This window comes from Phallusia mammillata, chromosome 4 (assembly GCF_965637545.1).
Source record: "Phallusia mammillata chromosome 4, kaPhaMamm4.hap1.1, whole genome shotgun sequence".
NCBI classification, from domain to species: domain Eukaryota; kingdom Metazoa; phylum Chordata; class Ascidiacea; order Phlebobranchia; family Ascidiidae; genus Phallusia; species Phallusia mammillata.
The window spans coordinates 10350558-10374936 of NC_137255.1; the positions used below are offsets into that span (position 1 = coordinate 10350558).

At 35.3% G+C, this 24379-nt stretch overlaps 2 protein-coding genes across 2 annotated transcripts; both read left to right on the forward strand.

Moving 5' to 3' along the window:
* Positions 1-6795, forward strand: LOC145223840 (leucine-rich repeat-containing protein 45-like). Its single transcript, XM_080090237.1, has 9 exons — positions 1-400; positions 747-1025; positions 1241-1365; positions 3055-3222; positions 3914-4073; positions 4220-4368; positions 4890-5172; positions 5356-5594; positions 5819-6795. Exons 1-9 carry the CDS (start codon positions 62-64, stop codon positions 6099-6101), a joined length of 2025 nt encoding a protein of 674 aa, XP_079946363.1. The 5' UTR covers positions 1-61; the 3' UTR covers positions 6102-6795.
* Positions 6796-11490: 4695 nt separating this feature from the next.
* On the forward strand, positions 11491-19911 carry LOC145223444 (protein mono-ADP-ribosyltransferase PARP14-like). Its single transcript, XM_080089869.1, has 15 exons — positions 11491-11560; positions 12584-12741; positions 12823-12912; positions 13060-13161; positions 13322-13564; positions 13843-13996; positions 14196-14390; positions 15644-15838; positions 16193-16326; positions 17946-18097; positions 18153-18342; positions 18899-19034; positions 19197-19327; positions 19403-19577; positions 19640-19911. The coding sequence occupies exons 1-15, from the start codon at positions 11491-11493 to the stop codon at positions 19909-19911; spliced, it is 2397 nt and encodes a 798-aa protein (XP_079945995.1).
* The last annotated feature ends 4468 nt before the right edge of the window (positions 19912-24379 follow it).

Genomic DNA, 24379 nt, shown 5'->3' on the forward strand with positions numbered 1-24379 from the left:
ATACATGTACAATTTATTTTTATATAAAAGGTATAAACTTAGTTTCAGTAAATGGTAAAGAATGGAAGAGTTTCGTTCACTTTATTTGAGGTTATGCAAGGAAAATTCTATTGATCCACAAGATTCAATACTGGCACGTTTGGAAAAGCAAACTCTTGACAATGGAGTTTTGGATCTTTCCAACCACACACTGGAGCTTTCAACTTGCGCAGTTTTAAGCAAGTTATTTGCATATGATTTGCCAGTCATTGCAATCATTTTGTCAGATTGCATGCTCAGTGAGGAATGCACCAAACAGCTTTTGTCTGGATTAGCAAAAAATACGGTGGTTAAAGAGTTGGATTTGCGAGGAAACAATCTTCGACGAATGGGAGCAGAGGCACTGGGTAACTTTCTCAAGGTGCTTTATCTGCCTGTAAATTATATTTAACCCCCCAAAAAACGGCTTACTCATTATAGACAACTGCTGCTTTGCCAACCATTTTCAATACACTTTTACATAGTGGTAAATGACCAAAAAAATTATGTAATTTTTTGTAACTTTCTACTTATATCATCCAAAATGTTTGTGTGGTTTATTGTTTTTTACATTCTGTGTTGTGTTAAACCTGCAACAAACTCTTAGTTGCAGCCAACAAACCTGAAAGTTAAGTTTATATATATTCCACAAATAAAACTCATATTTTAGGTAACTTCTTTTAAGAAACCTGATATTAAACATGATTTAATAAAAAAATATCTTGCAGAACAACCACACCATTGAAAGCTTGGCTCTTGAGTGGAATGCTCTGGGAATTTGGGAAGTGTCATTTGCAGCTTTTTGTGATGGCCTTGCAGCAAATACATCACTGCAGAAACTGGATTTGAGAAATAATCAAATAGACCATGCTGCTGCCCAAGAGTTGGCATTGGCAATCCGTAATAATTCCACGTTACGAAAACTTGATCTTGGTTGGAATAATGCTGGATTGGTTGGTGGACGTGCTTTGGCCGATTCATTGCAAAAAAATCGCTCTGTGAATGAGGTACAGTTGACTGCCAAACGTTGTAAAATTCTGGAGATTATAAAAATTTATTTTTAGTACAAAATATTTGACATAATCAATGATATTTCATGTCCACCATGCAATTTATGTTTCTTAAATTTGCATGTCTAAACAAGACAATTTGTAAAATAATAAGTAAATAATACCAGTCAGAAATGTTTGTTAAATAGTTATTTCTACAAATTCTTACACAGATTCGCATTACTGGAAACAACATTCCGAAAGATATTGTAAGTGCCATTGAGACTTCAACATTGTGCAATGATGACCGAGCTCAGCTGACCACCTCCACCCTAAACAAGACAAAGACATTAAATCAGTGAGTGCATCTAAGCTTAAAATAAAGAGTTACAAGATGTTGGAAATATCCATCAGTCAAAACCTTTTAAAACTCCATTATATAGTATGGTTGTTTTGGATTACAGAATAACAATACATAACACAAACCCTCTTTATACTTTGTTTTTGTTGCAAAGTGTAAATGTTATCAACAAAAGGTCAGTTTTTCTTCCTAACAAAGCTGGTAGGGCTACTTTTATAGTTATGTGATAAGTTTTTGATTTTACTAAAAAACAAAAAAAAAATATTTGACGAAAACTATTGTTTTTTTTAACCTGAAAAAGGTACAAAAAAAAAACAATGCCGGGGTAAAAAAAACAAGTGGACATTAGGACCATTTAAAAAAAATTAGGTGGCAGTTGGAACTTTAATTGAATTATATGAACTTAATGAACCATCTTAAAGTCAAAGATAAGACATAAATTTCATTAATACATTTGTTACAATGAATAAGCCAAAAACACAAGCATAAATTTCTTTGTTTTCGAAATTTTGCAAACCAAACTTACAACTGTTAGCAAACTGTTTGTAAACTAATTAAACATTCCATAGCTTTATACCTTTATTGTACTGCTTTTACTGCCTTTGATTTGGTATTTTTTTATTTACCAGGCTTTTATTGGTATGCAACAAGGTTTTAATAGAGCTCACCCACTTGCCGGCCTGCCATGTAACCCACAAACTTCTTGAAATAAAGTTTCATTTTCTGTCCAAAACTGATTGAATTACCTCAAAATGAATTGATTCCCCCCTTTTTCTTACTTTTTGGCATTTTTCATAAGGCCTGGACCCAAATTTGTACTTTCAGCAATGCAGGTATACTTTTTGGTAAAAACTATCTTCAAAACTAGGTCCACAAAGCAATTTTGTACAGCTTTGGTTTAAGTACATGTTTTATAGGCTTACTTTTTTATCTTCTAAACTTCCAGGTGACAAATAAAAAATTTTGGGCCAAAAAAATTGGGAGTGCAAAAAATAGATTTGTTTTATTACCCCATTCCTATAGAACCGTTTGGGGTAAAAAAGAACAACAAGATATCTGAAAAAATATAGAAGCTAGCCAAGTGGAGTCTTTTTTGTTTAATGGTCATAGTTATGACACAACACAAAACAAAGGTCATTGACACCAAACTTGTAATAAAAAATCTGCAGGAAAGTTTCTGAAGGTTGTTGAAGACTTTTTAACATACGAATTTTACTACTGTTGTTTCAACCAGCAGAACATTGCCTAAAAACAAAATCTGAGAATGGTTAATGGCTTGTTGTTTAGGCACAGAATAAATACATCTTGTGGAAAAGAAAGTATTGCAAATTTGTTTTAAGGTTTAGCTGTGAGGGTATTGTTTTTTTTTTACCCCATTTAACTATACATGATGACATGAATGTAAATAAACATGAAAAGCAGATTAAGCTGCCTCATCCTTACATTAGTTTCCATTTATTGCATTAAAGCTTTTTGATTATATGTATTAAAGTTTTTACTGAGCTGTACAAAAATATGCTGTTAAACTGTTTATGTGGGTTTTGTGTACTTTTTCCCTTACAATTATTGTTTATTGCACTGTTAGATGCTTGCTGTTTCTTATTTTGGTGTTTTGCTGGTATTTTTTATTCAATACCAATTTGTAGCTTGTTCTGCCACTTGGCTAAATTTTTATGTTGTTTACAGGGAGATTGAATTCCTAAAATCTGAGAAAAAAAAGCAGATGATCAACTTTATGGATGATATTGAAATGACAAGATCGCAACTTGATGCCACAAACAAGGACAGTGCAAACAAAATATCTCATCTGCAGCAAGCACTCGAAGAAAGAAAAGCTGCTTTAAATGCTTTAAGGTAGTTAATAACACCACTCTTTAAATGACAATACTTATCAGATTTGGGTTTGGAAAAATAATGATCAGATTGGGTTTTGAAAAAAAAGAAGTTTTGAACTACTGAAGCAAGAATGCAGTACCATTCCAAGATTTATTTAACACGGTTTACTTCTACTTTTCTACTTGCCTTGTGTCACGTTCCCATCTTCACGGGTACGTGAAAGATTGGGACTGACCATCGGAAGTTCCTTAACAGCTAACGCATGTGTACTCTGATCGGCAGCAAACCTTCCCTTTTACATTTACTCATGTCCAACCACACGTAATCAAAACAACAATAACGACAAACCAGCACTACTTCACAGTTATCTCTATTCCATTCTATTTTATCTTGTTAGATTGGGGCGCTTATATATAATTCGTTACAATGATCGGGGGAAGAGACATTAACTGGCAGTGACTATTTCCTATAGATAATACAATGAACACTACAACGGGCAGCGGCGATAAAACTGGCACACTAGGACAATGACAACACAATAGCGCCTGCAGCAACGATGGACTCTAGACGTACAGAATTGTCCGTGATGCGCTGTAACTGGGTCGCAGGATATTGTCATGGGGCGGTCTAGAATATTTGTGACACCTTGCAATCAAATATGTTTATTTCTAGTCTGTTTGTAGTAAAATTTACCCTTTACCCATTTCAGAGCCAAACTTGACATGTGTGAAGCTTCATTGACTATTAGTAATCAGAAGAGTGCAGACCAGAATGCACTGCTTGAACTTTGTCGAAAGGACAACCAAGAGTTGGTGAAGTCATATGATACACAAATCAGTCGGGAAAGAGAAGACCATAAAAAAGAAAAGGTCTCATTGTTAATTACATTCTACCTAATGTTTGACTTCATAACAATTTTTTTTACCATTTTTATATTTTACCATTTAATTGGATGTCTAAGCATAAGATAAAATAATGACAGTAAACCGTCAACTTGATTATTTTGTGCAAATAGGAATTGCTGCAACAAAGCTTGGAGCAAACTCAGGACAACTTATCAGCTGCAGAGGGAAAAATAATTGACCTGGAAAGGAAGTGTAAATTTCAAAATGATCAAATTCTTCTGCTGAAAGAAACTATCACTCAGGCAAAATCTGAGCATCGGTAAGTATTTGCTTTGTGAACTATAAAACCTTGCTATTTGTTATGTGTCCACAACCACAATTATTTGTAGCACTCTGCACTGCCCTAATCTTCATTGTTTACCACCAATCTTACATGCAAACTCTTAATGTTGGTTTGCTTGTGTGGGCGAAATTAAACCAAAATGTTAAAAATGATCTGTACATCAATTGTATAATTTCCGATATGAAGCATTCTGTTTTGAAGAAGCAACAAAAAAACCTTCATTACAAACTCTTCATTTTAAATTGTACTGTGTACTGACAAAATTATTGTTTAGGTTGGTTTGTTGAGTTGTTAATACGCTATTTGCCTCAGTTTAGCTTTTTTGTGACTCAAACCGTTTTATTTAGGTTCTATATTTGATGTTACCACAGTAAATATAATTAAGTTTTATATTTGAAGTTACCACAGGTCCACTGACAAGATCAATAAATTATCAAAAAAATATTAAAAGTTGTTGTGTAAATGATGTTTTTTTCATAAGAATATATTTGCTATAGAATTGCATTGGCAGCAGCTGATGAAAGACTAGCAACAGAAAGACGGCGACTGCACATGGAATTAAAAGAGATGGAAGACATCAACAACCAAGAAAAAATGAAGTTGCATTCTGACATGGCTTCCTCCCTAAAGCAAGCTGATGATAAAGTGGAACGGACAAAACTCTCGAAGGATACACTAGAGAATGAAATTGCAGAGTTAAAGGCCAAATTTGCCCAAGAAAGACTTGATCATGATGACTCAATTAGACTCTTAAGAAAACAACTTAAAGACGAAGAAAAGGTACAGTAGCTCTAAAAGCATGTGTTGCATGCTGGACTGCTTAAAATGTTTTTTGTTTTTTTTTGAAAATATTTTAGCCTTAAAATTTAATTTGCCAGGTTAAAAACATTGTAGTTGTGTTGGTGCAACTGTTTAAATTGAACTGGTAGAATGTTGCCTAACTTTGTATCTAATGCATTTCAGTTTCAAACTGATCAACTTCAAGAGAAAATGAGAAGCATGACTTCTGACAAAGCTGATCTTCAGAAACGTGTTTCCAACCTCTCCTTGGAACTGTCTGAAACACAAGCCAACAAAACAGCATCAGATGCACAACTTGAGGGAATGCGGAGAACAATTGATGGGTTGCAGAAAGTTCTCAGTAATAAAGATGATGAGACAGATGACAAAATCGCCAAAGTGAAAAAGGATTTTGAAAAGAGGTTGGTGTTCTTATTCAGGGGCTTATAATTATTACATCTTAACTTTTGTCTTTGATAGTTAAAAGAACAATTATTCTTGTATTTGGTTGATAAATCTAAAAAATGTTTTTGGATGTGCTTTTAAGTTATGTGCTTAATAAGGAATTAAGTTTTAGGAATGCCTTATCAATAAAAATAACTTCCAATTATGAAACAACATAATGTTTGTATTTGTGTTTCTTTAGGATCACTTACTTTGAGGAGGAAACATCGAAAATGGGCAATCTTCGTGAGAAAGTAGTTTGCCTTGAAACAAGATTAGCAGAACAAGCTGCTGCCAACAGGGAGACCATTGGGGAAAGAGAAAAGACAATTGAAAGGTTGTCAGGTATTATACGCACCATGGAAAGTAATGCTGCAATTGCACGTGAAGATGAGGCTAAACGTGCAGCTCTGCTTCAATCTGCTATTTGTTCTTACCTACAAGGTGTTAAATCAGGGCCACCCTCATCACCCATCAAGCTTTAAAGGAGTTAAATGCTACTTCGCCTTTGTTGCAACTGGAAAGTCATACAGGTTTTGAAATCTTGGCAAAATAATGAGTTTGCTAATTATTTGGATCACTTTTCAAAAATATTTTGTAAAAAAGTCAGGCTGTCTTATTTTGATGCGGTTTGTGATGGTGTATACGTTGGCATCTTCCAACAGGCCATTTTGATTGTTTATGTAACGTTAAAGCTTGGCTTGCCCACATTTTGTGGATTCTGTGTTTTATTTGCACTTTTACAAACCATTGTGGTTTTAGTTTCTTATAAGTTAGCTGACAAAGCATTGTCAACATTTTATCCCAAATGTAACATTTGTTTGTTGTGCACTGTGCAAAAAATATTACGACTTGAAGAAATCTAAAAGTATTTTAAAGTAAATTTAGGACCAGTTATTTTTTGACCTTCATTTTCTTTTGTCATCCAACATAGAGCAGAATAATCATGTAGAAACTTGAGGTAAGATGAATGGTAAAAAAATAAAAGTATTAGATGTTATTCGAGTTTGTCCTGGTTTTAAAATGAGGTTTGTTGCCATACTTTTATGTTGTATAAATACATAAACTTTATTATTTTTATGTCACCTTAGAGATACATTTCTCAGTTTGCTCATTGTTTTGAAGCAAATTATGGTTGTTTCGTGGAAAGAGTGTTGAAAATAAATATTTTATATACTACGAGAAGTTAGTGAAGCTTAGGGAGAAATTGCAAAAACGCAAAAAAGTCAAAATTGTGGCTTTCGGTACCCACCCCAATGGACTTGCATAATGTATTAACCAACAGTAGACACGTCGAAACAAAACTAGGTGTTGTAATTTTTGATCTTGCTTTGTCTCAAGGCCAATACTTGCACAACCTAATCGAGCCTGAGCTCGAGCTATTTGGTCTTTAGCGTTGTAATATTTTGATCACCCACTGATTGGACTGTTATTGCCCATTAGAGGAGAAATAACAAATGAACAGGTAAAGATCGTTATGTGAAAGGATCTTGTACCAGGGTTTATTGGGGTGGGGGTTATTAGCGCACGTGCTGCGGAAAAAGGGGGCGTGTTGTATAGCAGAAATACAAAGAGACGTAAGGGAAATTTAAAACAGGAATACGACCTATAGTTTGATGGATCAACCCAAAGTTGAAAGATTAATTACACACAGACGGTTTAAACGGTTAGTCGAAGAGAAGGGAACGGTTATGTCACACTCCGTGGTCTAATCACGTCATATTCTCAGATAAAGATAACACACGTGGCCAGACGAAGTAAAATGGTTAACTAATTTGCAGAATGCAAAACAGACGTTGGTGATTGGGCTAGGTAGAGCTACTAACACCATACGTTTCGCCTGATCCAAAGAAAGGTAGAGCTACTGACCAGAGGTGTACGGAGTCAAAATTTTTAGACTCCGACTCCGTAAAAATTAACTCTGACTCCAATCCTGCTCCTATTGAAAGACCTAAAATCAGACTCAGACTCCTGATAATACTCCGGTTCCTGTTCCTACTTTTTAAGATATTAATAACAATAAGATTTTTACCTTCAATTACCTTTGCAACGATCATTTAATTTGCACTAAGTTATTAATAGCAATACTGAAACCAAATGAACATTTAAACTAAAGAGAAAGAAGGAATAACACTCAGTGCAAAATGATCGTTGCAAAGGTAATTGAAGATAAAAATCACTGTGGTAGTATCCAAGCAAAACAAAACAGTTATGACAAAAAACTTTGTTTTTCTTTTAAGTTATTGATAACAATAAGACCTGAAAACAAATAAACGTTGAAACTAAGAGGTACTGAACAGAAAGAAGGAATAAGACTCTTTGTAAAATGTTTTGCAATTGAAAGTAGAAAAAACACTCCAGTATTGAGAAAAATAAAACATTCCTGACAAAAATCCTGGTTTATATGATAACAGTGTGAATGGTAAGGAAACATTGGCAGTGGCAATGACAGGCATTCACAGCTTTGTAGGACATTCATAGAAAAAAAACATGCGTAAGGAGGATAATGGAAAAACTTACTGGGGTAGCATTTTCGATACTGTTTTACAGACATATATAACTACTTCAGGACCAACGCCCCCAGGGCAAACAGTGGAAAAAAGGCTCCAGCAAACACACAAAACATCGCATATCTTCAGTTCTAGTACAGGTAGAAAGGTGAAATTTCACACCTGTACTAAGTCGAACATGCAGAATTTAAAAATGCAAAAAAAAAATTTTTGGTAACTTAAACTAAAACGGGAAAAATCAAGTACTGCTCATTTTTTTGGGATAACCTTTACGTTCCTGAAGATCTAAGTGATATGCGCCAAATTTCGGGGCGGCTGGTTAAAAAAATGCAATTTAGTTGAAAAATTTTATGACGTAAAAACGTGGCAGTTTAGGTTTGGCGCTCAAATTTTGGGGTCAAATCCCAACGGATTTGAATGAAACTTGCAGGATATGCAAATAAGGGTCATTACTTTGCACAGAAAAAATATCTACTTAAAAAGACGTAATGGTAAAAATTGATAACCGATTAAATGTTATTACTACCAAATTACATTTTGGAATAACTGATTTTTCCCGTTTTAGTTTAAGTTACCAAAATCGGGATATTTCGGCCCAAAATCGGCCCAAATTTTTTTAATTTTGTGGCAAAAAAAATTTTCTTGCATTTTTAAATTCTGCATGTTCGACTTAGTACAGGTGTGAAATTTCACCTTTCTACCTGTACTAGAACTGAAGATATGCGATGTTTTGTGTGTTTGCTGGAGCCTTTTTTCCACTGTTTGCCCTGGGGGCGTTAGTTACTTCACGTTAATTTTTTACGATCAATATTAATGGTTGCTCACTCTAAACTGTGATGCTACACTGTACACTCCAAACTGCAATATATTTGCGGTCACGTCTAAAACTGCGGGCCCACTTGGATCACTTGGCCCGCTTGGCCCGGCACTTCATGCAATTGAAAAACTGCGGGCCCACTTTATCCAGACTTGTCGCGTCTCTTACAAGTATAAAAACTTTTAGACGTGACCCCATTACTAACTAATTTTTTGGATTAGTTTTATTGAATTTTAAGTGCTAATACCTTACCCCAACCCTAATAGCCCTAACCGTTAGCATTTTTTGAGATATACCGTTTTGAAAATTAAGCACTTTCGGATCAGGCGAAACGTATGGTGTTAGTGCTCTACCGGGCGGGCTATTTGTCCAATGCCAGGCCTATTGAGCAGTAATGCGCAAAATGAGTGTGGCTAAGTTCACGGCGGCCGAACTGTACTTCAATTAAGAGTTTGTTTCTCATACGAAACGTTGAATATAAAAATAATACAGAAGTTTAACCTTGCGCATGCAGCGGGAAACAAGCCCTACATTTGCGGGGTATTTGTAAACGACTTTCCGTGATAAAAGCGTAATATCACGGGAGAGCTACAAATTCTACAATACAGAACATAGAGTCATGTGGCGTGTTAGTAAGTTGCGTTTGCGTCTGGATCTGTAAATTTCACGGGATACCCACAACCTGTGTAAACGGCGTGACATTTCTGATACAATTTACACACATGACCACAACTGTCACAGCGCTTTGAAAGCACCGTCTGTGCACAGGAGCTTACTAAAACTAAGGCTACACAGACCAATACGAGTGCACATGTTTAATGTATTCTGCAAATCCCCACTGAGCTCTCGGGGTTAAGTTCAACTGTTCGATAGGCTAACCTTACATCCTGAGTAAAGTTGAGGTTCGACAGTGAGAATATAAAATTATAAATGTTGAGTGGAAGGTAAAGGTGTTATAAGGAAAAATTACGTTACTTACACCATATTAAGATTAATTGTTCATTGATAACTGTTTTGTCATTTTTTCGACAATTTCTACAAGTTTACGCTTCAATTAACGTTACACCGTACGTAACATCATTCAATAGGTTGTTGTTTGAAAACAACTCTTTAGGTTGTCTGTCTTCAGTCAATCTTGCAAACGCGCCATCCTATTGCTGCCCTGCGATGTGTCGAACTTTACCTGTGAAAAGAGGGTAGCTACACCAACATATGGCAAACCGATTTTCGTATCTGTTTAACGTATATATACGTTACTATAGTATTCTTGACATACGTTTCACGTGGCGACACGCCGACGCCATAACTCCTACATATGTCAGATGTTTGCTGATTTTATATCTTTTAGTTGGGGTTTGTAGAAATAAGCAGGATTTTACCATGTCGGTTTGGTAGTGTCAATGGGGCTCAAATAGGGCTCAATGCTCTTGATGTTCAACCTGGGTAAGTTTAACATTCTTCCAGGACAAAGATTATGCGACAGAACGAACCCGAGCAATAATACAGTCAATCAATGTCCCTTATTTTTGAATGAGGTCAAAGTAAAATAAATATAACTTGCTGTGTGCTAAGTATGATGTGTGGCGCAAACAGTACGGTTATTTACTGTAAACTAGCAGTTTAAAGTTGGGAACTAAATTTTTAGGTCAGTTTAATCTTTATTTTTATACTTAAACCTCAACCTAAAATTTAGCATTGCCACAAAAAGAGAACTGTACACTTAAATCTTCGTCAATGCTCGTTGCGTCAGCCGTCAACTATCGGTATTTAATAAACTTTGTGTAATGTGGGTTCGTATATTTTCCATTTTAAACAGATCGCCTTCCTCCTTCCGTGAACAAAAAATTATGCCGAAAGTTATATTGGTCCTGCGATCTTCCATCACAAACCAAACATGTTTGAAAAAGCATGTCAAATGCGAAGGAAGGCAAATCAAAAAACACAAAACTCGACATCTAATTTGTTTCATGTCTTTACTATTAGACTAGAGTCGACGTAATCCAAAAGCAACATATAAAATACAGTTTAAATTGGCCTGTTTTAATTCAACAGACGTGTTTTGATATTTTTAAAACGAATAGTTTTATGATCATAGATATATTACGCCAATATTATACACACCAGGGTTTCACTGTGTGACTTTTCTCAACACCCTCATCAAAGCGGAACTATATTTCCCAGCAATTTGTTTGACACGTTTCAGCAGGCAGTGTTGACATTTACTTCGTTAAATAATAAATTATGTTATATTGTAAAAATACAGCTAACCTGTTTTGTTGTAAGAATAAACCATTATTTATAATAAAAGCTGCGGAATTAGTTACTAATTTAGTCAAATGGTGATACTTTTTGCTAGGAAATTATATAGCGTAGCCTATATGTAACTTCTAATAGGGCTAGGCTATTTGCTAGTATGCTGGTGGTAAAAAATACTTTACACATGAGCATTAACCCCAACCAAGGTCCGAATTAGCCTTGTATACTGTGTGACTTTCCTTTTTAATCGCAGAAAATTGAAAAAAAACAACAACTTTGGACAGTATTGAAATGGGTGGCAGAACGCCACTATTGACAGATTCAGAATTATTGGTAAAAAGGATCAACTGCGACAATAATGGTAAATGCTTTCTTTTCATAAATGTCTGATTAAGAGTCACAAGCCATGAAACTAGATAAAAACAACGGCGTTACGGCGTCACGGTCTTTACCTATTCTCTTTTATACCGTCAAACTTATTTCTATTTATACCAGCAGTTCTCAAACTACGTTCCGTGGTCCCTTTGGGGCCCGCCAAACAATTTCAGAGAAACCGCGAGGAGCTGGAAGTATTTCTGCAATCTATGTAATATAAGATCCGACGACTCTGCATTAGCCAAACTTGACAGGTTAATGAGTCATCCGTGTCACAAAGTGGTCCTTTAATTCATTTTTAAGCAACAGAAAGGCGATTATTCAAGCACAATTGTATTATTGTTTTTATCTAGGTTATGACAGGAGAAAATGCTCTTAAAAATATTCCCACATTAGGTTATCTCATACTAAACTAAATAAGATATTTTTGCCTGATTGGTTTATGTTTATACCATTGCTAAAAGAAACACTAAGAACCAACAATTTATACCATTGCCAAAAACGACCGAAACTGCAACCTAAATCCGTTGCTATAACCGAAGTCCCAAAAAGACTCGTGTGTTCGAATCCAACTGCGGGCTAGATGTTTTTGGCCTATTCCTTGCCATTTTTTGATTGCTTTGGACCAGCGGATTCGGTACAATGCCTTTTATTCTAATATTATTTGTTTCCATAGAGCCTGTTCTCTCCCTGGTTTAAAGTTTGATTACAGCTTCACCAGTGCCTTAATCAGCGTGTAATTACACGCAAAACATGTTTAAGTTCTAATAGATGTACAATATAATTGAAGTTCGAGCAATCTGTACAATATTACATTGCGGTGTAACTCTAGTATTATTTGACTTTACAGCTTTAGTAGGCCCTCAGTGGACCCCGAAAAGAGACCCTATTATTAAACTACGCCATTATGGACATTCAAAAATTAGATTTAACAATACATCGACTGCTGTTCTTTGCACATAGTTCTACCTTTCTATAATTTAATTTTAAAACATTTAATTTTATCTAGACATCATCAGCAATTTTTGCATCGGAAACTTTGTCATTAACCAACCAGGAATGGCTGAGTATTTTCTAAGCAAACAAGGAAGGGATCTGGTTAAAATGATATTACAAAGGAACCAGTGTACCGAAGTGATTGATCCCATGGACGAACTCAAGAAATCGGTGATGTTTTTGTGATGTGTCTTGTTTTTATACTGAGTAAAAGCAATTTGATTTATTAACTTTATTCGCGTTTCTCCGCAGGCAAGTTTTGTCAATATTTCTGGAAACATACGCACAAAAGAAAGTGTAATGAAAGTCAATGTAGTTGGTGGAGATATAACAACGGTCAAAGTACAACTATCTTCATACATTTTAAACACAAGAAATTTGCGGTTTTCCTTATGGCCGAATGCATGTACAACTTGTTTAAACAAAAAGAAACATTTTACTCCTTTAAATCATGCAAGTATACATCAAGTAAAGTATCACTTTTTGCAGGCTGACGTTATTATAACGTCAACATCGCCTGGAAACTTTGCAAGCTGCGAAGGATCGACGGTATCAAAAGCATTACTTCATCAAGCTGGAAACGGCTTACAGGTCACTGGTTCTGGCATGTCTATAACTAAGTTTTTACAACAAAAGTTAACTTACTTATCATTTATTTGCCTAACACCTACACTTAGTGTTAAAATTTATAGATTGGAAAAATGTGTTCTTGTATGAGTTCTGTGGCCATGCACAAAATATTGTATTTTAGGCGGCCTGTCATGCAGCAAGTCGACCGAAACCCCAACTTGGTGATGTAATTGAAACCCCTGGATTTAATCTCCCTTGTAGGAAGGTGTATCACGTCTTGTTGGACGACTATACTCTTATCACTGGCCTAACAATTTTAAAAAAGGCGGTTTTAAAATGTCTCGATATGGCGGAACAAGCTGGACATGCATCAATTGCGTTTCCCGCATTGGGTACTGGAGGTTTCGGTTATCCTTTTAATGAGGTTGTAGCGTTATTTGGTGACGTGGTGCGAGGCCACGACGGAACCAAACTTCAAAACGTCTGTTTTGTTTTTTTCAAGTGCGACAACATTACCTTGAAGGTAATCTACGTTTTGTCCAGATTTTTAAAAATATCAAAAATGTTTTCATTCATGCAAAAACAAGCAACCAGCAGCTACAACAACAACAGAATGAGCTGTTACGTGCTTTTGCGAATACTGACCATACATGTACGTAGTTTTGAGGGCGAAAGATTTAACTAATTTAGTTTTTGTTTCAGGAAATTGAAACCAAAATTTTCCACCAGCGTCCACAAACAGCAACAAAACCGTACTGTGCCCGAAAAACTGTTCAAGTTGTTGTTAAAAAAGGTGATATCACAGCAACTAGCTGCAAAGCGATTGTAAACTCGACAAACCGATTCGATCTATCAGGTTTGTTTATTAGGTCGACCATGAAATTACTTGCCTTTTATAAATGACTGCTTTTTGCTGATCTGGATCTGGCATACGTCCCAAACGTAAACCTTATTCCAGTTCTTATTTAAAAAGTATCTAAAAACGTATTTAAAAGTATCTAAAAACCTTTTGCTGCTTAAAGAGCGTTAAACAACATAACTGTGTTTTCGTCTAGGTGCGGAAAAGATTGCCAAAGCGATTTCTCAAACTTCCAATATTCGAGTAACAAGTGGTGGAAACTTGTGTAAATACATTATTCATCTCAATACAAGGAAAAGGACAAGTCAGCTTGAGAACATGTTAATTGAATGTTTTCGTGAAGCCGATCGTCTTGGAGTAAAAGACCTGGCAGTTCCTGTTGTTGGAACAGGTAATTGTGCAACCGTATCCTATTTATAGGCTTGTTTGGTATCTCCGCAACTTACTTTAGGGCCCAGATTGCGTAAGGTGAGGATTGTATATGCTTGTTAACGACTTTGCAGGAAATAATATATGGTAAATAAAATTCTTTGCCCCAAACACTCACCTCGCACATAAACGTTTCTGTTTTTAAGGGAACAATATAGGTGTTTGATGTTTTCTTCAAATACATGCGTGATGTTGCTGACATAGACAAAAAATGGTGTAAATGACGCATCTCCAAAGGTTATATTTTACCTTCTCCTCAATGTTGAGTTGCAAGATCGTAAAGAGAAATTCAACCATTTAATATAGCGTTAAACACGCGACGTTTGTCACCGGTAGAAAATCCGAAACTTTTAAAAAGAAATTGTCGTAAGCTGGTTGAAAATCCGAAACTTTAAGAATAGTTTAGAAAAAAATTGTTGTAAGCAAACTGCAATAATTATGAAAAAGGTGGGTTCGACTTCCATTAAGATTTACGGAATAGTGATTCGCTAAAAGTATGTTTTTTGACGCAACTGAAAAGTCCTCTAAACCTCAATTTAATATGTTTAGCGACGTTATTTTGTCTAGTGAATGCATTGTAAAGTTGATGGTAGTTAGTAAAGTGGCCATTAACACCTACTTCGTTTTAAAATTATGTTGGAGAAAATTTGCGGTAACAGTAATAGGTATCTGCGATGCGCTATGTTTGATGTTGCCTCTTGCTATATTGCCACGAGCGATTAGTGCATTTGGGTCAAAAATGGTTTAAATGTTATGTATACTTTAAATAGTATACCTAATAAACGGATTTTAGGGCGATTATAAAGTTAAAACTCGTGAGTTTGAGATTGACAGATGTTAACCTGTTTAGGTCGGTGCTTGAGACAAATAATTTTACTTACCACATATTCTAGAACGGAAAACCAGCTAACAGTCACACACTCTTCCCGCCGTATGCAATATATTTTTGTCAACATCTTACCTCTCATGCATTTACAATAAAGTCAAGACATTTTCTGTGCTAGACTAAATAAACCTACAAACGAATCAACGCATGGTTCATCAGCAACATCCAGTATCTCTCTCTTCCCACGTGCTACAAAAACCGATCACCCACTAATAAAGCGTTTTATAATTCACTGATATCCACAATATATTACAAAACCTAGCGCAACTTCATAAACCTATACCACCGTAACACAAAAAAGTAACACTACCGTGGGATTATAACTGTAGGTGAATGTCTTTCTTGGGCTGTCAATCACTTTGACAAAACGATTCCCAAAAATTTGAGGAAAATCGAGGTGTACGTTTCGAATGGAAACATGTTGCCGGAATTTCACGAAGATGCATCGAACCCACCTACTCAGAGTCCAGGGATGTTTGGCATATTTAAAATCGCTGCAAAAGCTGCATTGGGCAGTCTAGTTGGTACGGCATTCATAGACAATATGAAAATATGTATTACTGTGAATGGAAACATATCTTTGCGAGTTGCAAATGTGCTTGGTTTAAAATAAAACATGTTGTACCATTTAAACTTTAAATGGTACAACATTTATGTCTATCCATGAATAATGTTTTAGTAGTTTTTAGCTTTTCTGTTAAATCAAATTGGGCACTTTGGGTTCTGGTCAGTCCACCTGGTAGACTATTGACGGAACCTTATTAAACTTAAAGTTTCGCAGACTTCTAAATATTTATTTATTTATTTCAGTTTTGTTTATTTTGTTGCTATTTTTAATAAACTGTTTTGATGCACTTAATCGTTTTTTTTTTACTTAGCACCTGTTGGACCCATGTTAGTCACGTCAATGAAAACACTCCCGACATCAGTCATGTCAACAAAAGAAAGTTCAGCGACTAAAGATCCCGTTTGTATTGTATTTTACTCAAAAAATGCAAATGACATAATGAAGGTATTACAATAAATAAGTTATATTGTGCAGGGGCGAAAATTCATAGGAAATAAGGGTTGGAGACATTTACCTTAATATAATTTTTATTGATAACTTTACATTGGACAATTGTTGATGAGCTACGTCGCAAGTTAAGGTTAGAAACGGGGGTATTTAAACCAGGTAGTCGACGAATTGCTTGTCTTTTGGGTTCAGGCTCCATGCGGGTTATATTTTAAGGTTCGATTCCGATTTTAAAACTGTACATTTTTCGGTTCGGGTTTTGTTTTTATGTTGGAAAACCGAACCTTACCTGGTTTGAACCCCTCCCCGTAGTTTGCTCGAGCACTCGATGTCAAAAAACTACGGAAATTGCTATACCCCAACTCAAACTTTTTATAGGAGCTTTAACTTCAACCACAGCGCGCTGGTTCATTTGTCAATAGTTTTGTGAGAAACACATTTCTATCGTCGCAGCTATTGCAGTCACGGGCTCCGGCACCTGAGGGTAAGAGGGGCACCCACAGTGTAACTTCAATGTACCTTAACATATTTTGTCGAAATAACACACGAATGAAAAAGTATCATGATGTCTTTAATGAAGGAAAAAGTCAACTATTGCTTAAAAAGCTTATCATATGTTCAATTTCTTCCCATTTTTCAACTTAAAAAAAAATGATACACGCTGTAACGTTTACTTGTTTAACGTCTGGCGTTTACTTGCACACCGAAGTCAAAAAACTATTTACCGTTACAATTAATTGTGATTCAGGAATACAGATGAAAACGATGTAAAACATTATCATTTATTATATGACAAGCAACTTAGTAAAAGCTGTACCTCGTAATTCAGTTTCTACTGCGAAAAGAACCACATCCAATGATTTTTATGTAAAATATTAAATCAAGACGTCACAAATACAATTTTGCACATTACAAGTTTTTGTACACTTGGAATACATGTTAGACCAGTGGTTCCCAAACTTTTTCATATTTTTTTCAAAACGGTCCCTTTGCCATTATTTCGAGGGCTCGCGGTCCTTACGCCTAAATGTATATTACATAAAAACGAAAGTTGATTGCACTATTTAGCTAGTTATGCAAAATTTGCGCATAACAATCATCCAAAGACAGCTTGTGACATCGCAAACAGGACAAAAAACATTACAATTGTGCGCGAACAATTGCATTTTTGATAGTTGTCATTCAACAAAGGCCTTTGTTTGGCAATGGAGACAGTCAATTCTACTTTGATTTAAACCTTTTTAGTGGCACAAACTGACGCCAAATAAGATTATAGAATTACTTCAACCGCTTCGCGGTCCCCCCCAAAATTGCCTCACGGACCCCTAAAGGACCGCGGACCCCAGTTTGGGAACCGCTGTGTTAGACCATGGTGCACTCCAGTCAGTCTGGTCTAAAACATAAAAACATAAAATTCAAGCTCATTAAAATATTTGGTGGTCAAATGTGTGGGTATCTTCCTTAACCTAATTTGCCCCTTCCCCTATCCCCAAGATTTGTGCCAGTGAAAATGTGACTAAGTTACCAGGCGCGTATCGGGATTGTGAAGTAATTTCTTTTTTCTCAAGTTTTGGTGTTACAGCTGTATACTAACTTCAAAAACCTTTCTGTTTAAGGCATTTTATGAGATGCAGGAGACAGTTGGTGAACTAAGTATTGTTAAACACATCAAAAACGAAACAATTGAGAAACTGACCATTGAAAAGGAACAGGAGTTGTTATCAGTTGCAATGAAGCAAAATGTGTTCGTTGAAAAAAAGTTCAGCGAGTAAGTTGTTTTATGATTAAGACCTTTTGTGAAATTAATCAGTGGTTTTATGCAGCGAGCTGATTTTTCTGGGTCAAAACACAAAAGTCTTGGAAGTTTACAGCCAGGCCAATGACATTATTCACCAGTTTGAAAAAGCGTTGCAAACCTCGACGTGCGTGACGTGGAAATATGTTGATCATCAAGATTCAAAGACGAAGGATTTTCCTCTCGAAGTAAACCATTACCTTGAAAAAGCTTACGAGGTTTGATAATTTGATAAATAATCATAATCTATACACAACTGAGTTGTTTTGGCGAAATATTAAACTTCTCATAAAGTTCTATCAACTAATATTTTGATTTTGTATTTTTACCTAAAAATATATTAGTTATTCGGCACTTTTAAAGCGCAAATATTATTGTTTGATTGCAGATTTTTATTATTATTGTAAGTTTTCTTGATGTAGTTGGTGTACCACTGAAAGTGGTATATTTTTACCTATTTTACCAACAAAAAATCATTAGCAAATAATGCGCCGAGTCGTATGTTGCCGTATGCCTTATAGTTTATACTGTCTTTCAATAGCTCGATCACTGCCATTTAAATCATTGGATATAGTAATTACCGACGACTCTTGAGTCTTCGAAGTGGGTGCAAAAAAATTTTTGTTTAAAAAATACTGCAAAAGGTTACAAAGCCCGATGCATTATTTGCTGATACTTAAAGTCTTTGCAATTTTAAAAACAGTTATCTGCCAACAGCACACGTGCCGCGGCCCAGCGGTAAAAAACACGGAGTTCTTAAATAATATGTTGTAGAAAAAGGAGCAGAAAACAGAAATTACCTCGTCATTTGGCGGCAATCAAGTTCAGCTTCAGATTGACTTCGTGAAAATGAAGGCTGATATTACTGCGGAAAATCAACAAATGAAGTTAATAAGATCAGTTATGGAGAGTAAGTTTTAAAAAAACTGACAAAAATGGGATTCTTTTCCCGCCTAAAATTAAACATATTTTTGTCATACATAAAATGTTGGAGTTTGTTTATTTGAAGTCTGAAAAAACGTTTATTGTTTTTCATATGATCGTCTTGAATTATACAAGATTCATAAATTAGATTATCCGACAACGTGGGATGACATGGAAGAACTGCAATGGAAGCGTGTAGAAGTTTTAGCAACCTCTTTGGAATATGAAACTGTTCTGCCAAAATTCAAATCTTCCCTATCAATCAATACCGTTGTTCGAGTAAGTTCAACATACTATCAACTTTTTAAACTGTTTTTAAACTGTACTGAATGTTTTGGAAAAAATTTCGTTCAGCTGGATCGAATACAGAACCCGACACTCTGGAAACAGTTTCAGGCACAGAAAGGCAAAATCGAAAAGAAAATGCAAACTACTAATGTTACAAAGCAACTTTTTCACGGAACTGACGGAACATCATGTGATAAAATTGCACAACACGGTTTCGATAGAAGCTATGTAGGAAAAAATGGTAAAATTTGAATTGCTACGTAAGGTTCCAATCCTTTGATTTAAGTTTTTTGCTTTATACAGGAACGGTATACGGAAAAGGTGTTTACTTTGCAACAACCGCAAAGTACTCGGAAACTTTTGCAAAACCAAACGCACAAGGACAACGAAGCATGTTTTTAGTCGAAGTTGTGACTGGGGAATACTGTCGAGGAAAAAGTGATACTAATGTTATTCCAACGCAGAGTGACGGATCGCTGTATGACAGCGTGGTTGATGATGTTTCAAATCCCACCATATTTGTAATATTTCGGGATGCTAGCGTTTATCCTACCTATATCTTGACATACAAGTAGTGTATTTATAAATAGCTTAGCTGCTAAAGGTTTAGTGATGATTGAATTTTGTCATACAACATTCAAAGGCGGGTGTATAAAATCTCTATAAATGTGTATGTATCTCTTTGTTCAATGTTATGTTGATGTTTTTAACATTAAAATAACGTTTTATTGGCTTTGTGAACTGTATTTTTCGATAAGCAGGATAAACTGTCTAGATTGCTTACTCAGACATTCTTTAAAATGTATGTGCCATTATTAATGTTATTGTCAAGTGATGGAATTTTCTTCACGAAATTGGCCAAATTTCCGTTTAAAATTCACAATTCGTTTTATCTTTAAACGAAACTTTTGTTGTTTGATGGTAAATTATTATAGACCGCTTTTTCGACAATATTTTGTTGCACTAACTAATATTCATATAGCTCTCAAATCGTGTATATTACTTTTATCATTGTGTAAATACTAATTAAACTACTTCAGATAAGTTCTTTTCCGTCGGTCTTTTATGATAAAACTGTTGGAAAACAATATTTGTTATTTATGCAACTAAAAATGCAAAAAATGCGATTGTTATCTGTGGTCGGACGTCAAATCTGTTTTTGCCTGTACAGGTAATAAATTTGGTATTGATTCTTGGATATTGACAGTGAATTCTGTCTCCTTTTACGGTATCGTTACCCTAATAACTTGCATTTGTTTCAGTATGACTATTGTCGAGTAGCCTACTGTTTGCATTCCAAATGCCATCTAACCTTATTTGCCACGTTTTGTCTAATCAGTTTGAAATCAAATTACCACTGTTGTTGTTTTGCTTTTGGAAAACTAACCGGTGCCTGTTTAAACCATTCGCATCCCTTTGCTTGGCCCTTACTACTGTTCTGATCTGTTTCCGTGCACTTTATGTAAGAAATCATTCAACTGACTCCAGGGGCGGCTCGTGCTAGGGTGCTGCGGAGCTGCAGCACCCCCTAGATATTTTTACTTAATACACCTACCATAATATTACAAATAACTTTCATTATTTTTATTTTTTTATTCCTTAGCAATATATAATAAGCATAATTTCCGCCCTAATCACCTTTTTTCATTAAAAAAATTTTTTTTGGGAAACACTGATGTATATCTATGCTGGAACTGCAGCTCCAGTTTTCTGACGTTTCGTGACGTTTCATGACGTTTTGCGGTTCTGCGCATGCGCACTTTGAAAAGCTACATGCTGGGCGAAATAGGAGCCAGGGTGCTGCGGCTCGCGCAGCTCCACCAATCACGTAGCGTGTGACCTGGGCACCCGGAAGTAGTTGTCTGTTCCGCGTTTATTGTGTGCCAAAGCAAATCACGTGTACCATCAGGTTCGACAATGAGTACAGTACGACAGTTATTCTTTTTTAATCATTTTTACAGTTTTTGATTGAAAGGTTAATCATTAATCAAGTTAAGCTTTTCAAGATTCTAATTCGGTGACTGAAAGTGAGCTTCAGCAACTTAAGATTTCGCAGTTATCAAGTGCTGAAAAGGTAAGTATAAAGAAAAAAGGGCGTCCAACGCCTGATATTCAACTTTGTCAGCCAGGAATGAGCCACAACAAGAAATATATACGCAGTTTTAATTCTGAATGGTATCAAAAGAAAAAATGGCTTCGTGGTAGTGAAGTTAAAAATGCACTGTTCTGTTTTCCATTTTTGCTGTTTGGAGGTGATGAAAAATGCTGGACAAAAGATGGTTTTACAAATGTAGCCAAAATAGGTGAGAAAGCAGAAAAACATGAGAAGTCAAAGAAGCATGTGGACAATGATGTTTCACTTTCACTTTTGGGAACTGTAAATATTAAGGAAAAACTTAGTGAGGCGTATAGACTTTCAATTATTGAACACAACAAAACAGTGGAAAAAATCGTGAAATTTTGTCCAAAATAATAGACTGCATTTTGTTCTGTGGAAACTTTGAAACTCCCTTACGTGGACATGATGAAAAAGATGAGTATTGATATAATGGACATGTACTGTTTGTCTAAACAGTAGCTGCTAAATTGCTTCACAGGAAGTGTTTCTTAAGAATGAACATTCTACAGACAAGATAGCAGTGACCACCAAGCACATCCTATTGTTGACAAAGAAAAGCTAGTTACTGAAATGAAAATGTTTCTGTAGATCTGATGTTTATGATTACTTTGAAAATAATCTAGATGATGTTTTGACAAGTGAAATTACTAGGATGAAAAATCCTTTTTGCTGTTTCCATGAGTCCTTCAAAGGCAAAACAGTTTGGATGCAAACCTTTGTTAGGAACACAATTATTTCCAAAAGACTTGCACTTGCAGTGCTAGTACTACTAAATAAAAACAGTTTCTCAGTTGTCATTTGGAATCAAGGAAGAAGCTATCAATTATCATGCCCAAACTATAACTTTATGATTCATTTTGGTTGTGAAAAGGAAGCACAAGGTTTAATAATATGGTTTAAATTTAAGTGAGAGTGTTGTAAATTTTAAAGCTTGAAGGAGTTTTGCACTTAAAAAAAGCAATTATAAGCTATTTGCCAGCAAATAAAGCAGCAATTATAGCAGTTAAAAATCTGAAAGACAAATAATAGTCTGTACACAAAAATTCAAAAAAAGATGTTCAAATAAACAAGTTCTGACACAAATGTAAAGTGGTTGTTAAATTTGTCAATTATGATACCAATAAACAGCTGTATGGCTAGTTTTTTGTGTGACAATTATAATCTGTGAAGTGTTATATAATATGTTGAAAACGATGACTGTGACCATAAGGTTACTTAAATGAAACATGACCATTTTTTTAAATGTTATCAAACTGAAATACTTCGACCTTTTTCGAATCATTACTATTTTTCTATATTCTTGTTGTGTTTTACCGTATTTACAACCGCTTAGTTTCGAGTCTGTGTCATGTGTTTTTGTTCCACATTATTACTGCATGTTATGGTGTTAAGCCGTCGCTGTGCAAGTAAACAAAATACACAAATGATATCGTCTGCTGTTTACACTCGTGTACATTATTGCGTAACAAAAATTACGTCACAATGGAGTTTCTGATTAAGATTTGTATTACTTGTTTTTCTACACAAAAAAATGGCTAGAAAACTATAAATGTAGGTTTTCTATATATTGCCAACTTATATATGTTCAATAAAGGCTAAAATTTTGAGCAGCACCCCCACAAATTTTAGGCACGAGCCGCCACTGACTGACTCTATATCCTGCGTCTTGCCGCACAGAATCACGCTTTTAAATAAACTAATTGCCAGTGCAGCATACTTTTGTTTAAAACTAGTGCTGCAGGAAAGTTTCGGTGGGTCTAAACATTTTCTAAATTCGACCGAACCCGAACTTTTTGAATGTATGAAACTAATTTCCGAGCTTTCAATATCGCCAATTTAAAACATCTCACAAAAGCAAATTGTAAATCTCGACAGGCCGCAGTTAAGTACTGGATAAACTACCATAGTTGTTGTCCATCTGTTGCTTTGTAATAAAACTGTTAGATAAGCAAGAATTGTTTTTCAGACTATGCTTGCTTACAGCAACAGCTGAAATGTGTCTATCAAACATTTGTTTATCTGCGTTCAAGACCTAGTAAAAGTTGTTTTGAATTCATTAGTTCAACTATGAATGACATAATTTGTATAACGTGACAACAATCTATCATCGCTAATTTCTTTTGTTGTTTAGCAAGGCCGTAGTTATTTTTTCCGATAGAACAAAGTGAAAATATCCAACCTGGAATGAAATAATGAAATCGCATAAAACGATGAACGTACGTACTTTGTTGATAGCAATGTGCAAATGTTTTTAATTTAATTTTTTTTTGCATTTATTATGGCTGTTTGGTGCAAAAGAAGCTGAAAATAATATGCTTACTTTTGGATAAATTGTATTTGCTTAGTCATTACCGAACACGAATCACGCAGTCTTATTTCAATTGGGTGTAAACGTAAGCGGAAAAGTGAGAGTTTGTTTCAGTCGTAATATAATCCAACATATTTTACCAACAGACTCAGTGTTCCATATTCCTACTTTATTTTTGTTTCCGCTTTTATTATTGTTTGTTGTTGCAACACAAGCGTGAATACGAAAACAAATCTAAAATGTAAAAATTATATTGCTTGCCTTTGGATAAGTTATATTTGATTAGTTATTACGCAACATGAAGCACAGCACTTCTGGATCAACATACTTTTTTTGACCAACAAACTCCTTGTTGTATGTACCCCTTTTATTTGATTTCTAGGCGGACCAACAATAATGGTCCTATTTTTTGAACCCGCGCACTTTTGTACTGTTGTTCCTCTGCTCCGATTGTAGCAGAAAGTCAAGTGACTAATTTTTAGACCCTTCCACTCAACAAGCTGAATTTCTAAGCTCTTGGCAGAAACACTCCTTAGGCTGCGTTCACACATAGGCACCGTCACGTGGTTTCGTACCAGGTGTTCATAGTCCGCGCGTTCACACTGAGCAAAAAACG

Excerpts from the sequence above, each read along its gene's own strand:
- LOC145223444 (XM_080089869.1), top strand. The coding sequence starts at position 11,491 with ATGGGTGGCAGAACGCCACTATTGACAGATTCAGAATTATTGGTAAAA. Across the intron at positions 15,839-16,192 it reads TGCATTGGGCAGTCTAGTTG|CACCTGTTGGACCCATGTTA; the intron begins GTACGGCATTCA and ends TTTTTTACTTAG. Across the intron at positions 18,098-18,152 it reads GTTGAAAAAAAGTTCAGCGA|CGAGCTGATTTTTCTGGGTC; the intron begins GTAAGTTGTTTT and ends GGTTTTATGCAG.
- LOC145223840 (XM_080090237.1), top strand. The coding sequence starts at position 62 with ATGGAAGAGTTTCGTTCACTTTATTTGAGGTTATGCAAGGAAAATTCT. Across the intron at positions 4,369-4,889 it reads CAGGCAAAATCTGAGCATCG|AATTGCATTGGCAGCAGCTG; the intron begins GTAAGTATTTGC and ends TATTTGCTATAG. Across the intron at positions 5,595-5,818 it reads AAAAAGGATTTTGAAAAGAG|GATCACTTACTTTGAGGAGG; the intron begins GTTGGTGTTCTT and ends GTGTTTCTTTAG.